General features: G+C 40.6%; 1 protein-coding gene across 4 annotated transcripts in view; it reads left to right on the top strand.

The window, feature by feature from the left end:
• Positions 1 to 17,645, top strand: part of LOC136832839 (tyrosine-protein kinase BAZ1B-like) — a 193,388-nt gene that overhangs the window by 18,838 nt on the left and 156,905 nt on the right. For 2 of the 4 annotated variants that reach the window (XM_067094492.1, XM_067094494.1), the window contains exons 5-7: positions 1,248 to 1,905; positions 4,560 to 4,709; positions 4,868 to 4,918. In XM_067094492.1, coding sequence (XP_066950593.1) covers positions 1,248 to 1,905; positions 4,560 to 4,709; positions 4,868 to 4,918 — 859 coding nt within the window. Of the gene's footprint in view, positions 1 to 1,247; positions 1,906 to 4,559; positions 4,710 to 4,867; positions 4,985 to 17,645 lie in introns of all 4 variants that reach the window. The other 2 variants (XM_067094491.1, XM_067094493.1) reach the window with 1 other exon arrangement.

The following is a 17,645-nucleotide window of genomic DNA, read 5'->3' as shown; positions in this document are numbered from 1 at the left end:
GCCTAGGCCAATAGTTCACACACATTTTGTATCTCATGTATGGTAATACACGAGATAAGAAAGTTGTTGTATAAAAATGCATTAATGTTGATAAAACCATGGTATGCTGCTTACCAAATTGATTGTCATTTAAGAGAGAGAAAAAGAACGGGTAGCATTTTTTCTTCAAAAAGTATTTATATAGTATGTTTTGTTACAGATATGGTGAGAAAAGTAGATAAATGCCTTTTGCATTAAGTTTCCAACTTTAAGTGTGATGGTGGTTGTTATTTATAAGCATATTGAGTTCTTATGGTTATGCGGTGTTGACGAGGTAGGGTGGGTAAGGGTACAGGGTTGCTGTTTTACACCTGTAGAGTTTTTTACTTGCCCTTATCTGGATTTTGGCCTTATCCGACCGGGTCTTGTCTCTGTTAATCCGGGTAAGTGAGAGATTACTTACTTTAATTCCACCTCAGCCACCTTGCTTAGTCCCTGTGGACAACAGAAAAATCAGCTTGACAGTGATTGAGTTATAGATATCATCCCACACACCTCCCACCTCCACTTATTAAGTACTTTGTTGCTGAATTTTCAGTGAAGGATAATCTTATCCAATTGGTGCTTTTTTATACATAGGAAAAAATTAATTTAAAACTGGTTATTTTAGGTTGCTAAATGTTTAAAAAATGTTGCTTTTGGCAATTTTTAATGAAGTAATATCCTTATCTGTGGTATTAAAGATTTTATATAAATCTTATCCAACAATTAACAGAATTGTATCCTAATCTCTTTTCTTGGTAATATTTCTGTCATAAGATAACTTCAGCTGTTGTTGATATAGGACTACAGTGATTAACAGTCCTCTTAAAGAGTTAGGTTTGGTAATTTTCATGTTACTGCCAAGCTTTGTAATTCTCCCTTTTTCTTGATTTGCAATCTTTTAAAATTTTGTATGTTGTTTCCTTTTAGGTTATATTCCATGTGTTCCATTGCCCTTTTTTTTTTTTTTTTTTTTTTCATTGGGTGTAGACAAGGTAAGTGCATCTTTTTTCCCATTGGGTCTGGACTAGATAAGTGCATCAGATTGAGTGTTTTGTCATCCTAGGTGTTTTAATGGCCCCAGCAATTTTTGAATATGGTACTTGCTATTTCATTAAATTGAATTTGCTAAAAATGGTAGTTGTGTTTCATTTAGAAGTAATACTGGGAAAGTTTAGGAAACGACTATTACCTTTTTATCAAGTAGTTTTTTATTTCTCCCTCAGGCGAACATACAAAATACCCCCAAAGGAGCACTTTCGCCTATTTATCCGAGCTAATGCCCTGAGGCAGCGTGCTAGTGCATTCACTCCTTGGATTGTATCTGAAGACTTGGTCAAGCAGTACAACATACCAAGTAAACTTGCTTCTGTATTTACCCAGCCTTCTTTCAACTTCAGCAGCAAAAAGAGAAAGTTAGACCACCCAGTGGAAAAGGTGAAAAAACAGAAGAGCGAGGACAATAAAAAGAGCAAACCTGAAAAGGAGAAAATCAAGAAGGAGCCAAAAGATCCAAATGCTCCCAAAAAGAAGCCTGGTCCTAAGCCTGGTTTCAAGCGAACGCCTAAAGCTGAAGTGAATGCAGTTGTGCCTGTACCTGTTAAATCTGAGACTCCAGTGAAAATGGAAACTAGTGACAGTGATGATGATATTTCTTTGGCAGCACTTGCCAGCAAGTCTCCAAAATTTGAAGCTAATAGTACAAAACTTGAGAAGACACCAGAGAAAGTTAATTTACCCAAACCATTGAAACGAGAACCAGAGAAAAATACACAGCCAAATAAGAAAATGAAGCAAGCAACACTATTTGATCTTAAATCCTCAAAAACTCCCGTAACCAGCGGTGGTACACCTGGTTCTCCAAAGAAATCGCCTCAAAAAAGGGTAAGATTTTTCTCTCTCTTTTCAGTCTGTAGTGTGCCCTTTGTATGGCATGTTATATATAAGGTTCTAAAGGTCCATTGCAGTGTCTTGGTGGCATTCAAGAGTGTCACTGGATGTCTTTTAGTTTTTAAACTTTAAATCAGGTGTTTTGGTTAAACTGTTACTTCATTTTTAATGGTGAGTACCCTGCTCCAGGTTTCATTTCATTGAAGAACCGATCTTTTGAGCCAGTCCTATGAATCCAGAAATGTGACGGTCAGGTTAAATGCAAATAGTCAATAGAATATACTAGATTCCATCATAAAGATAATTTATATACATTATAGGCTTATTTAGTATTGTTTTTGGTTACCTATACCTAACCTGAGTGATTTTCCATAAGGCTGTGGTCTGTCCTTGGTTTATGTAAGGACTATATTATAGTTTAATCAAACCACTGAGTTGAAGTATCCTGTCACATTTTGCTGATGTGATAAGTATCGCTTTTAAAAGAATAATAACATTCTGTGTAGTGGGGTGAGTTTAGACATACTTCCCCCCTTTTTCTTAACCTTTGTAATTGGGAATATATTAGAGATTTAACATCCTATGGAAGGATATCTTCTTGATAAGTAATGATATGTCAGTGGATTAACAAAAAAATCTTACAATTTTATTTTTTTTATGATAATGTACGGTATGTATAGCATCCCTACTTAAGGGTGAACCCGGACAACCTTGGCATTACTGGATGGCTATAGGAAATTGATGTAATTTGCCAATGTATTATTCCCTGATCTTTCCAGACTTTCCTGGGGTGAATTCAGACTGTGTTAGAAATTAAAACAAAAAGAGTTAGAAAAATAAAAACAAAATCTTCAACTTTTCTCTTGAATCATTGCTCCTGAAATAACAGAACGGATTGTGAAGTCAGCACAAACATCACAGATACTGTTGATGATAATTACTACAAAAGGAGCAGCAACGTTTGGCTTTATGCAAACATAAACAGGTATTAAATTGTAAAATAACTTTTATACACATAAGCTAACCTGACTATCTGCTAAAACTTTGATTTTGTACTAAATGTAAACTTGGTATGAAGAAGCAGGTAAAGAACGATTGTGTTAATTTTATAAACTGGCCAAAATTATGCCAGTAATCTAATAAAAAAAAAAGTGTGTAAAAAGCCAGCCCCCCCCCGAACAGCTAAGATCCGCGAATACTTAAAACCCCCTCTAAAAACACTTAGAACTACCTATTTTGATAGTTAGACACAAGAAAAACCCTCTAAAAATGCTTATACCTGAGTATTTTAATAGTTTTATCACAAAAAGTGCATTTAGTCATGAAAATGATATGAAAACACAGTAGTTAGTGAATATTTCTCAGTGAAAAATACTGCGAATGAGCGAATTTTCCGCGAATAATGGGTAGATACGTTCCACAGAGAAATCTGCAAATACATGAGTCCATGAATTGTGAGAACACGGATACTGGGGGTGTGCTGTATTAATGACATATATATGATGTAATTACTGTAGTATAAATCAGGGAATATATGCACTGTAAATGTTCTCAGTTTATTTGTTCTGTAAATTGCACCTTCTGTAAGTAATCATATTCTTGTCTAATTCCTTTTTTATGTTTCGTAATGTTTGTTTTTCAAGTTTTGATAAAGTCAATATCTTGTAATAAGATCTAGTTTATACAGGTATATATTGCCTACTCAAGGTTTCAACCAGTGGCATTTGATATCTTTTGCTGAAGACATGTTTTGGACACTGTTTCTGAAAATTTTGTGTGCCATATAATGAAAAAGTATTTCTGTAATATATCTTTAGTAAGCTCTGTGTGAGTGTGTGTGTGTGTGTGTGCATGTGCACAAACACACACATACAAAGATTTGGATTGTTTGTTAAATTTTTAATGTGTATGCACAAAAATGCAGTACAGAACATTATCAGATTCCTCTACTGTAAAATCAGCAAACATACACACTTGCTTACATACAGTGCATACTGTACTTGTGAAAAATTTTTATTATGCCTACCTTTATTGTTGCATACAGTATTGAATTCAGCAGCTTACAAGACCTTCAGAATTTAGAATTAAAAATTGATACATAAGAAATGGAAGGAAAAGTGAGAGATTTTTTCAGTTGTTACACTGGATCCAGTGTCATGTTGCCTATGCAACTCTGACTTTGCTACAGTAAATTCTGACTGGCCCTGAGCACGTACATGGGACCAACGTAACCATAGGACCTGTGCCATTAACATTCGTGTTGAGGGAGAGGAGGAAAACTTGCAAAGTTAAGAAAGACGAGTCCATATGTAAAGACCTCAGGTTTGTATGTTAGGAAAAAACACAAATTAATTAAAAATTTGTCATATTTCATTACGTACTGGGAGACCAGAGCATTTTGTTGAGTTGTCAGTGTTTAGTATCTTGTCAGAAAATGAGACAGGCCCTTGCAACTTGGTTTCTGTTTCAAGATAAGTATCTTAAGGTAACCAAAGTGTATTGTGTTCTTATTCGAGAAGTGATGGTTGTTTTTAGGAAAAGGAAAACTTGTAGTTAATAGAGATTTATTTGCAAACTTATTTATTAAGTGAAAATTATGTATTAATGTGGAGATAGATACATTTTATAGGTTTTAATCTTTTGATCAGGTCATAACCCCAGAGACTGTGATGCGAATGCCAGTGATGAGAAGACTACTCCACCAGCGAAAAATGTACAAGGGTGTTCGAGGAATGGGAAGGAAAATTGTTTATATTATGGATCAAGCTCTCAACAAGCTCAGCCTTAAGCATATAGCAGTAAGTGTTACAGAATTATTGGTTGCTAGTTTAAGAAGGATGATCATTACATGTCACATGTGCTTCAGGAACTGCAGAGAATATTTTGTTGGCATTTTGTTTTACAGTGTATTCAGTAGTTGGTGTTTTACTGCATAATCTGGTGTCATCCTGAACAGGCAATTCCTGATCAAGAACTGCAAGAGGAGCTAATGAAACGTCGGGAAAAGGTAATGGAAAAACGCATCTTAGCCACAATGAGTGTGGAAGATAGGGAGGCATATCTTAAACAGAAGGTGAGGAAAAGTTTGATTGAATCTTGTGCAAAGGATATTGTTTCATACCAAACTCGGAAATTATATTGAGTCGTAATTTCCGGTCTAAGATATTAATCTTAAGACTAGGCGACCTTCGAGAACCCATGGACTCAGCTTTTAATCTAAGCCAAAGTGGGAGGGCAGGAAGCAATTATAGGGGCACTGGGTGCTATTAAAATATATGGCCTGGGGATGCCTTTCAAATAATAGTAGACAGCCTTGTTTTGCTCTTTCTGGAAAAGTCCAGGGTGACCATGTGTTCCTGTTCAAAAGCTGGCCATCAAAGCTGTAAGAACAGAGGTAGAAATGTGAGAAGCTAAGTTACAGTTATGAAGGGTTAGATAGAGGAATAAAAATAAATGAAGAGTAAAGAAATGGGGCAAGGGTGTGTAACTTGACAGCCTTAGGAGTGATTTCATTTAGATAATGTAAGAAATGAAGCAAAGCAGCAGTTCACAATTTTTTTTTCTGTACAGTATATTGTATCAGTGTACAGTAATTAGGTAATTTTCAGGTGATGGAAAGGTATGGTTATCTGTTTGGTCAGTGACCATAAAGGGAGGCATCATCTTGGAATAGACAAGAATAATGTACCCTTTTGCTAGTTTTGGGTCTATCTTTATCCTTGCTTCACTTATACAGTACTCTCACTTTCCCCCCTTCTGATTTCATGTAAATGATAACTACTTTGAAGGTGAGCCCATCAAAGGCCTTAAACACCACCAGGCCCCAGGTTCTGGTCCTTATGTTCTTTGCTTGTTCTGACATGAATACAAACCTCCGCTCATATATAAAGTGTCTCACTCAAGGTGAGCTTTAGCTATCACTGACTAACAATAAAATCAAAATCTTATTACATAGGTCTGTGCCCCCATGCAGTCTATGACAGCCTAGCTCATCCACTGTGTTCTCAGCCATGTTAGCACCCAGTTGCTCACTGCATGTTCTCCCGTTTTAATTGCCAAGATTTTTCTGTTTGCATGCGATGTGTTATTTCCCAGGGCTTTGTTATCTCTCCTGTTACTTGTACAATATCCAGGACAATGTGTGTGAATATAGCATTACTTTGGTCCCTAACCTGAAAATGATTTCTGATTTGGGCAATGACTGCACTTTCAATTGTTTGTACATGAATACAAACCCTCTGTCTTTACATATGGATAACTTTCGGCGAAGCTGGAAAGTCCGGCAATTAAACTTTTGCAAGGCGAATTTGGCAACAGTTACCAGTTGCCCCCCCAACCAATATGCATTCAGTCTCTTCAGTTTATTTTTGGCCGCACTCTCGACAAGATGGGCTTTTCTTCTCTGTCCTCCTGTTTGGCCTTTTTCCTGTTGTATATTTTACATTTGTAATTTGAAATATTGATTTGGGTATATGGAAACTTTGTTTATTTTGATATTTTAAGACATGATATATTTACCTACTCATACTGCGTAGTAGGCTTAGGTGTGGAGTTTTTCTCCATTTATATTGTTGTTGTTTCTCAAACACCTTCTAGGTGTGTGTTTGATTATTTTCTTTTTTAGATTTATGATATTTTGATCCAAACTACACAGTTCTGAGAATGTGATAATGTTTTAGTCTTTCAAATGTTGTGTAGATCGAGACGTTATGGGTTCGTGTTGCAGCTGAGGGTTTCGTGTGAGGATTCATCTTACTTAACATAGCAAGTTTTCCTCCACTCCCTCAACCCGAATGTTAGTGGCGCAAGTTCTACAATTGCATTGGTCCTGACTACATGCTTAGGACCAGTCAGAATTTACCATCGTGTCTCTCTCCAGTATTTTGTTGGGGGGGAGAGCATTGTGAGTCATCAGCTCACTCCCTTCCTGAGGGGGAAAACATATTTGTTTCTTTTCTGGACTTCTGGACTTCACTGTCTTGCGCAACAGTTGTCAGCCCTGCTGCTCAGATGGTTGTGTGTTCTGCTCAGATCCTGGGAGCCCCTCTACATTCTCTTCGCTCTCCCAGTGTTGCTACTTCACGTATTGGTGAACTTCTCCCAACTCATTATTTCTGTGGTGGAAGTTTGGATTTAAGCCAGATCTGATGGCAGTGTGTTCCTTTCAGAGCCTAGGAGCCCCATCTGCATGGTGGCTTCTAGGGGTTGTTCCCCGCATGGGTCGGTGGGGGCAACTCCATTTTGTTCTTCTTTTCCAGGCTCAGATGAGCAGTTTACGTCGTCATTCAGGGGTACCAATCTTAGAGGGACTGCTTCTCCAATGTAGCCTTTGTCTGCTTCTGTGGCTTCTTGTCTCCCTTCCGATGTTTCGTCATCTGAGGCCCATCACTTTGGTTACCCTTTTATCCACTAGTTCTTATCACATCATCAGCCAATTCCTCTGACATAGTTTAGATCGATTGGCTCGGTCTTTCTAGAGAATTGCAACCCGTTTTCCACCATCGCAGACATTGGGGGTTTTTAGGAACCAGCTCAGTGGTCTGGTAAAACTAAGGTATACTTAATTTAACTTAGGAACTCTTCGGTGTTTCGTCACATGTGCGTGTATTATGGTGAGGCCCTCTGGTTGCAGTAGAAGTTGAAGAAGGGAATTCTTTTGCCATCATTTTCTTCACCTTCTTTCAGTGCTCTCCCTCATCTACGGATGTTGGTGTCTCTCTGAGACCGTGCAACTCGAGCACCAGGTGCACGGCTTTCCTCAGATATGGCAAGTTGAAGAGGTAGCCAGTGTCACTGATACTAGTTCCGGGAATATTCCCCGAACGAGTATCTTCTCTGCCCGTGTTTCTGCGGACATTTGGGTAGAGAGAACAAACAATGTTCGTACTGTACATGACTTGGTAGCTCCTTTCGGGTTCTTTGGTTTCTTCGGAAATCCAAGACTCGGCAAATGCTTGTCTCGAAAGTTCGGCTTTGGCCGAGGGTTATTCTCGAGCAGGAACTCGGTTTTCTCCGGAACTCCGAGCCGACAACTCTCACCAGGTGGTTCAAGATAGAAGCAGCCATGGAGATTCTAGCAGACATACCAGCCAGAGAGTTGATGCACTTTCCTTCGTTGGACGTAAAAGATTCTGGACGTTTGGGGACGAGTTTCCAGCACAGGCTTTGTCGCCTCGACACTTGCACGTTCGTGACCTAGTCATCATAGTTCCAGATATCCACAAACAACCTGGTTCGATGTTTATCTTCCTGTGTTCAAGGATGTCCAGCCAAAGAATTGATGCACTTCCCTTTGATGTACGTGAGGGCTTCTGTACATCCTTGGACTTGTTTCCACCCTGGGCCTGTTGTCAACTCGATGTTTGGACATCCGTGGCGTTAGGCACCATCCTTTCAGAACTTCTCCCCTTGATCTTCTGCAAGACTCCTGTTGTTTTTTTCTAGAGAGTCCTCATCACTCTGCCTCAGACGTGATATCAGGGACAAAGGAACATATGTCTGTATGAGTTCTTCATACAGAAGGGTGTGGAAATGTTTTATTCTCCAGATTACATACCTGACTGCAATCCTACTGGTCAAGTCTGAGGTCTGGAATACCCTGGATATGTATGTGGTCGAGACTTCTATACATGTTCGTGTTTCAATGGAAATCATGTTTACGTATGTGACTGTGACCCTGATGTCTTGTACACGGTCTTGACTGGCCTGTACAAGTACTAGGTCTGGCTTTTCCACGCGTTCCTGCTACTGTGGCAGTTCCGTCCCGCCTGTCGTTCTCTTGCTTGTGTCCATCAGGTACTCAGAAGGAACTTCACTTTTTGCGAGGTTCATTTTCTCACTCTTCTGTGATAGTCGACTTCCCACATCTGCATATGTGCCTCTTCAACTCGAGGGCTGATGCACATCCATTTGCCCTCGTCCGCGGTCATGACTTTATCAGGTCCATCTGATTATGTGACTCTTAACACGTCCGTGGACAACTCTTCACGATACCGGGGACATGACTCGCCAAGAGCAGGGAATGATGGAACCCCTTTGTATGAGAAGAGGTCTTGTGTTCCTCTCTCTCTGTCTTTTCCTTATGGGGTTTACCATCACCATAGGAAATGAAGGATTTGAAGATTAAGATTTTCTTTTTATGAAGTGGTTATTAATCTCATTTATGAGTTCAATAATATTCATATAACAATTCTGAAGATTAAATCCCCACCTGTGGTTGCTCCTACTACTGTTGAAGCTCTTCTAAGCTCAAGAAAGGATTCGAGAACACTTCTAGATTTTCTTGGCTAAGGACAGATGAGGAAATATTGCCTGTTCCTCACAAAGTTTGTGGGATCAGGTTTGGTGGCTTACTTAGCGTAGCCAAAGTAGTTGAGTCCTTAGCCTAGCCTACATGACATCTGAGGAATAAGTTCCTCTGTGGCATTTAAGAAGAACTTGTCTGTTTATTCTGGTTCTTGGCTACATCAGACCACTTTCACTTCCTTCTACCTGAAGGACTTTACCCACAGGTCCTTGGAGGCTTTTTCCTGGGGTCCGGTGGTGGCTGCTCAGCAAATTGTGTAGCTCATAATGGTGGGATTCTTAGCCTAGCCTACCTAGTTCAAACCTATTTTTATCAAAGCTGCTCTTCAATATCTCGGAGCATGTTTTTCGGGTTCATGACTTCTACAAGGACATGATTTTCCCGTTCTTCCAGAGTCTAGGATTGGGTTAGGTTAGGTTGGATACAGTTCCCATCTTAGCCCTACCCTTCTATATATCTTAGTTCTTCTTGTGCCTACAAGCATTAAGATCAGTCTGCAAGCTTTACGTAATGGGGCTGAGGAATGGCACCATGGTGTTCATTAGTCAAGATAAAAGGGGGCTGTGTCTAATTATCATAGGGCAACTCCTCTTTTGAGTAGCTTACTGAACTTACGTCATCATAGGGGATTTCCTCATAGGACATCTCCTCTGTTGAAAATGCACATTCCATTGACAGGACTAGGACATCTCCTCTGTCCATTGACAGTGCACTGCGAAGTCCATTGACAGCACAAGTTGACAGCAGAGTACTTAGCACGTATCTACATAGGACTTCCCTTGGGGTTATATCACCTTCCCTGTATACAGCGCTGATGAATGGGGTTGCAGTAGCATTCTCAACACAGACGCCAATCAGACATGTTCCAGGATGAGGGATATATGTCAGACAAGTACCGTCACTGGAGTCTATGCTCATGCACGGGTCCAGGAGTTTCACTTCTTTGGCAACACGAAGTGATTGAGCATGCCTACTTTCCCTTAACAGTTTCTACTACCAGATTGGTTTTAATACCAATAATGTGTATACAAGAAGAACTTTTATGTTCATGGAATTTTGAACGATGGTTCTTAGCTATGCTAAACCACTTTCACTTCCAGTATCGATGAGATCTTACTGATAAGGACTGGAATTGATCAAGACACTGATCTCTCTCTTTTCTAGTTGCCTTCTTCTCTAGCGAGATAGGTAAGAAGATAAGACCTACCAAATGTTGAACCTATGGAATACACATGACTGAAGTATTCCAACTGATATAACATTTTGTTTTGTACACAAATATATCTTTCAGTGGCATACCCTTCCTCTCTCCAGCTAAAGGGGAAAGGAATGATATTAGACTCGTATTGATAGATACCTTAGTTTCTTGTTGAACAGATATATTTAGCAACTAGAGTGGGAGTTGTAGACAGTAATTGCTGCTCACAATCCTCAGGATGATAATGACACCTTGATACCAACATGCTCCCCAAAGGTCCTAGTGTCCTTACAGGTCAGGTCTGCGACAGTGGTAGTACCCTGACAGACCCAGAAGTACTTTCGGTACAATGGCCAACAAGGAATCAGAAGTGAGATGGCACTTTTTCGATAGAGTCAAAGGATAGGACAGTTGATCTTGACTTCTTGTTCTCGCTCAACCTCAAAAGAAGATTAATCATACTCTTTCTTCTCTCGATTTCCTGTTGGCTCTGCTCTGATCTGCTTATTCATACTCTTTCTTCTCTCGATTTCCTGTTGGCTCTGCTCTGATCTGCTTATTCTGCATATTCGAAGGTGATCATTTAGATTGATAATTTTCCTTCGATGGTCCTGTGGCACCAAAGACAATATGACCTCTGTGTTACCCCCATAATCTAGTCTTGCAACCCAAAACTAACGACTAGTTTATTAGCTTCGAGCTGCCCGAGAAACAATAGCAAGGATGTCCTTTCTCTAGCTAAAGAACTGATCAACCAAGCGTACCGTGTAACTTCCTACTGGACATGAGCATGTTTCGGGTAAGATTTCTAGAGGGCAAAGTCATCCATATGTCTGTCACATTCAGAAAGGACATGTAGTTCGAGTACTGGGATAGAATGTATTTGTGAAATTCACATTCATATCCTCTTACCTTGAAGTGTTGACCATAGGCAAAGGGATCATTTCTCTGCCTAGGGGAATGACCTTCCGAACGTACCCTGCCATTTCCTGGTGGTCATTAGTACATTTGAGGCAACATGTCTAGGGGCCACAGTCATCCATTGGTCTATGGCATTCAGGAAGAACCTGTCAATCTGGTACTAGGATAGAATGTAATTGTGCAGTTCACATTCTTATACTTTTACCTTAGGTTATTGTCCATGGGTCCTTGGACTCCTTTTCCTTGGATCCTTGGTGGATGCTCAATAAGTCATGTAGTTTACCCAGTTCTTAAGGACAGGTTGTACCTCACTTGAGGTTTGCGACTACAGGGAGAAGTGTGCGGGACTGGCTCCCTACCTTCCTCCTGTTTTCCGTCCTCTTCCAGTCGACAGAGGAAGAGTGAACAAGCCGTCATGAGCTCGACTGGTGAGCATGCAGATGATCTGCGTGACTTGAGTACCCAATCTATAATCCAGTTTTCTTTAGATTAATAGATGCATTTCCTACCTTCTGTCTAGTGAGGAGAGAGGAGGACTGATGATGGGCAAGCCAGTTGGTTATTTTTAGCTACATAGTCTTCAACATTGTGGGTTCATCCATACCTTTTGAATCAAGGGTTTTCATACTTTCCTTTGATTCGAAGTGCCCAGAAGTCTGGCAGTTGAACATCATACATGTTCAACAGATCAGAGGTATGGTATCCTTCCTTTGCTCTTTCATGGCCAAGAAGAGAATACCAGGTGAGCTGAGCTACCAGTCAGTTCAGGGAATGTATTTGTGTAGGAACAAATAAATTTTTAATTAATTTGTATTTTTCCTAACATACAAACCTGAGGTCTTTACATAGGAGGCCCACCTTTTACCACCACTCATTCATTTACTTGAGCCAAAAGGTAAACTGAAGAGTTTGAATGCCTACTGGTAGGGTGGGCAGTAATTCCGCCCCTACCATAGGTAACTGTTACCAAACCGTTGTGCAAAAGTTTAACAGCCCCGACTTTCCAGCTTCACTGTAAGTTATCCATATGTAAAGACATTAAGTTTGTGTTAGAAAAAATTTAAATTAATAAAAAAAAATAGTCATGTTTCTTTGTTCCTCCTGACAAGAAATCATCTAAATGCATAAAAAACAAACCACATAATTGTCCTTCACAATATCAGTAGTTTTCATCAGATTACATCCCGTCTTCAACGGGAAATTCTTCATTGTGGGATACCATTTTCTAGCAGCACCATTAAGACCATATACAAATTTTTTTAAATTTCCAAAGTACATTATCATCACAACCAGCTTCAACAGGTGGAATAAGATAAACATCACACTCAAACTGTTCACTCTATAGAGATGCAGCCTTAGTGTCAATTGAATTCACTGCCCACCTTTTGGAAGACAGTATACCAACCAAGGACTTCAACACTTCCTAATTAACAGTGGGAGAATCTGACTGGATTTCTTCTTTTTCCCCAGTACCTCTGGCAACTAGCTATGCTTCAATTTTATTTTTCGTATCACATTTTTCCTTTTCTTTACCACCTAGTGAACTGACAATGCCTTTTGATCCAAGTTAGGAATTTCCTCATATACACCAAAATTCTTCCAGGTTTGTAGTTCTTGTTTTGCTTTATCAAGTTCCTGACTTTGTGTTTTCACAATCCATTACTATTTCTCTGGGTTCCTGCACTCCATCTCATAAAACTGGTTCCCATTTTTCTACATCTCTGTGCCAGTCAATGGCTGTTATATGTCCATCTTATGTTCAGTATTCCTCCAACTACTATGTTTTCTTGTAGATTTTCCAGCATGGCTGTGAACAGTTACTTTCTGCCATCCATGAGACACTTTTGGCAGAAATCTTCGTCTCTGTCCAGTCTTTGAAATATCCTTGATTGTTAAATTGTCTTCAGATGGAGTGTCCTCAACTATGGTTGGGTTCTCTTTTTCTTCCTCCTCATTTTTTCATTTTCCACAGGATTTATAACTTCTTCTATCTCTTTCTTCTTGCTTTTGTCCATTTCATCCTTTTCTCTTTGGTGCCTCAACATATCAAGCAGTTCATTTCTTCCTTCTTGAGTGTTTCTGTTAAAACTGTATGGTACCTCCTGAATGTATGTTTCATGTGCTCTTACAGTGTTTGAACCATATTTCAAAATCACTGTTTTGCCATCTTGACTATGACTGAACCTGGTCCTTTCCATTCCTTTTGCTCTTCCCTCTTAAAATAGACTTGATCTCCATTTTAAGGGCTTTGTCCTAGTACCTGTTGTATTTTGTCAAAAGTTTCAGCAGCAATGAAGACTTTTCTTGCACAGTGGCTATCATTGAGATGTTTGGCAATCATGTCAGTAGATGATGCACCCTCCAGTGCAGGAAGTTCATCATTCATGTTACATGGTAGGTTAGGATTCTGCCCATACACAAGTTGATATGGGCTAAAACCCCTTACCATCTGGAGACAATTTTTAGCATCGATTGCCCATGCCAAAGCCATTTTTAAAGATAGTTCTGGTTGCTCTGTCATTTTTGTCACCATTTCATGTATAACTGCATGATTACGCTCACACAGGCCATTACTAAAGGGAGAATATGCTGCTGTATGCATCACTTGAATATTCATGTTCTCACACATTTCCAGAAGTGTGTTGTTGGCAAACTCCCCACTGTCATCTGGCAAGAATTTCACAGGGGATCCCAGACCAGTTCCCAACCATGTTTCCATAATTTTCTCTGTTATCTCCTTGGGTTCTTTACTTTTTTCTTTCAAAATTTTGAGAACCTTGTTGCCTTTGAGAACCTTGTTGCCATATCCACCATATGCAGAAAATATATATCCCCTTTTTTGTACTCCTTTAGGCCTAATGCCACTACTTATTGAACTCCTTTGCCATATTCACACTAACAATTGGCCTTGATGGTGTTTTCTTATATTTCATGCATATCTCACAGCTATCTGACACTTCTTCAGCATGCATGTAGCACATTTTGTCCTTAACACCAGCATCCTTCAACGGATGAATCAGTCTCTTAGATGTGGGATGACCAAGTTGTTAGTGCAGTTTTGTTATCTTTTCCTTTTCTTTATCTCCCAAGGTCATCATTGTTTCTTCTGTTTTCTTCCAGGCTTCTATCTCATCCCTTAGTGGAAGGCAGTAGTGTCCTAAAGAAGTGCACCTCAATTTCAACTTTTTCCATGAATATCTGCAATATCATTTTCTAAGTCCAATTTCATTTGTTCTCTCTTCATTGATTTTTTGCTGAATAAAAGGGGGATAGAGTAATTCACCACATCTACTATCACACTTGCTCTGTCACCCATAATGTTCAATGGAAATTATACGTTCATCATTGATGTATACACATTACCATCACCAAACTTATATGTTTCACTTTCTTCCTCTTCTATTCTAATTTTTTCCTCATCTGACAAAGACTGTGTATACTTTTAACCAGTCACTACCACACATTTTAGAACTGCAGGCTGTGTCCAGGATAGCATGATTAGTAGATTCTGTCATCAGCTCTGACGTCATTTTAGGGTTTTCAATAATAGAATATAACTTCCTCCCTTACACTACCTACATACACATTTTTTCGGACATGCTGGAAACAGATAGTACTCTGATCCACACACACACATAACATTTTCGAACTACCATATATATCAGCCGAGTTTCTCTGTCTTCCTCTACCTCTAAACCTTCCATGTCCTCTTCCACGTGTAATGACATTTACCACCGCTGTGCTAAATACTGGTTCAGTTTTTTATCACCACAGCAGGGGTCTCACTCTCACTCCTGCTTGATACTGCACCCAATGACAACACTTCTTGACTCCCCAAAAAATTTCCTAAGCGCCTGGTGTATGGAATCAGACATTTTATCTGTTTCACTAAAGGACACAGCTGTCAACACTATTAGTTTGTCTTTAACCTTTTTGGTGTACTCACTGTGTACCTCTCCAAAGCTGCACTTATCTTTACAAATTCTAAAATGTACTTCTCCATTGTATGTTCCTTTTCCTTTTTGTAGTTGTCAAACCTTGTCCATGCCTCATACGCTACTGACATCTCATCCTTCTTGTACCAATTGTCCAAGTGTTGAAGGAAAATTTTCATTCCATCTTCGGCTGTGAACTCTTCAATTTTCACTTGCTTGAAAATCTTGCTCCTCACCTCGCTTCCTTCTGGGAACAACAGCTGTTTTATTTTTCTCAATACTTGCAACAAGCTGCCATGCTTTTGGCTCTTGTTTCCAGCGGTCATAACCTTTATCAGCGCTGAAAACTGGCACCACCAGCCGCCTGCCACATTCGCTGACACTACCCACGGCTACGTCGTCTTTCCTTCTAAATTACTTGTTACTCTTCCTTCCTGCCACAACCATGCTCTGCTACCATTTGTTGATTGTGTAGACCAGTGTGGCAGGAGAAATCAAACACAGACTTTAAAACTGTGACTATTTATCTCGGAGATCTGATCCACCAAGTGCCTACGTCTGTAACCCCACGCTCAGTCCTCCATCACAACTTAAACATAAACAAATGATGAGCCAAGCACAAAGCGCAACGTCATGCATGAGTATTCTGAACAGAGTTAACAGTGATTGTTGTTTAGTGTGCGCTCTTTTGTGTTAGTATGGCTACCATGGAAGAGAATAAACCCGATTTTGGTGTTGCACAGGCAGAGATAAGCTATATAGCAAGTTCATATCTGTTTTGGCAGTTGATCCGCATTCTGTTTGCATCTCGTAGAGCAAAGAGTGCGTTGATTGTGAAGGATGGCAGGAATCACAATGGGCCTTGTATGATGAGAGGGGATGAAGGAAGGGGAATATGCCCTCTAGGAAAGCTATTGTGACCCCTTCCCCTGACCCTCTGGCAATTCCAGCTTCCCTCAGGCTGCCTCCTCCAGCAACTCCTTCAGTACCTGGTAAAATAGGAACATTCAGTCAGATTCAGAGATTTGTGACGGTCATCTTCCCATCTTTATCTTCAGCAACTGGAATTTGGGACTGTCAGATGTGGGAATTCTCTTGCTGCAGTGTTGAGTGGTGTGGAGTGCAAAGATTTCTTTTCTGGCAAGAAACATTCTTGGTCGGAGTCAGTGACATCCTCCTCTCTCCCCTCCAAGGATCATCATCTGGAACAGGGGCAGCCGGCAGTGACATCTGAGACAGGTCACCTTCAGTAGTCTCTACAGTTTCTTCATCTCCTCCATTTCCTGCCTTGACGTTGACCAGTGACCTAGAGAGAGGTCATTGTCCAAGAGGAGCAGAACAATCAAATGAAGCAGGAGACAGGTGCTCTGTGAGGCAACAATAGCGGGTGCAAATGCTTCCACTCCAGCTGCAGATTGGGGGACATGCTTTAGTGCCTGTATGGTGAGGTGGGACTGATGCTTCAGAGAATCATCCCAAAAGACCTTTACCCCACCCCTCTACCCACTGACTGGAACACCTAGACTCTCCCTCCAGTTCTGCCAAGGCCAGCATAAAGGGCTCTCCTCGTCCAGTGGTGCCAGAATTCCACCTGGAGGGTCAAAGATGGAATCATGCTGATAGTAGGACAGAGACTGACACATACAGACAGGTGTCTTCCTCCAGCTGGGGGACTTCCACTTCAACCAACCTGGAGGACAGACTTCAGGAGGCAGAGGGAGAGAGATGCTTGAACCAGAGGGCCAGGACAGCTTAGCACACTTGGAAATTCTGTAGAGAAGAACAGACTTCATTGACTTGGCCACCTACATCAGGAGACGTCTGGGTTTTGCTGACCCGGTAGCCTCTGTCCATGACAACCCCAAATGGCACTCTTGTTTTGGACAGATGGAGGAGAGGGTGCTGGAGATGAAACAGTTGTTTCACCTGGCTTTCTGTTGGTGCAGGGCTCACTGCTGAGCTTATAACCTGATGTTGGGACTGGAGAACTCCCTGGCCTCAGCAAGTCAGAGAAATTGTTGCTGCCTCCAATTTCCTGCCAGGCTAAATTCTACGTTCTGGAGAAGGGCACTACCATCCCCAGGACCTAGGACCTGGTGATCTGCAGGTTGGGAAACAAGGTCCCCCACAACTGCTTTGGACAAGAGAACAGTGAGACTCAGCAGGGAGTCAACAACGTAGAACGCATCCTGGTGAGAACTATCTGAGTCATCTGATTTGATAGTGCCAGAGATCAAAGGTGTCTTAGTATTAATCTCGAGAGATGGCCAGACCTAATGATGTATCTGGGCCCCTCAGGTAAGGTGTTACCCCACAACGCTCACCAGGTAAGCCACCTGTGGTCCAACATGATCCTCATGCAGCGGGAAGCCTT

This window comes from Macrobrachium rosenbergii, chromosome 50 (genome assembly GCF_040412425.1).
Source record: "Macrobrachium rosenbergii isolate ZJJX-2024 chromosome 50, ASM4041242v1, whole genome shotgun sequence".
Classification (NCBI taxonomy): Eukaryota; Metazoa; Arthropoda; class Malacostraca; order Decapoda; family Palaemonidae; genus Macrobrachium; species Macrobrachium rosenbergii.
Note: the sequence above shows the minus strand (reverse complement) of the source record. Positions and strands in the feature narration are given on the sequence as shown.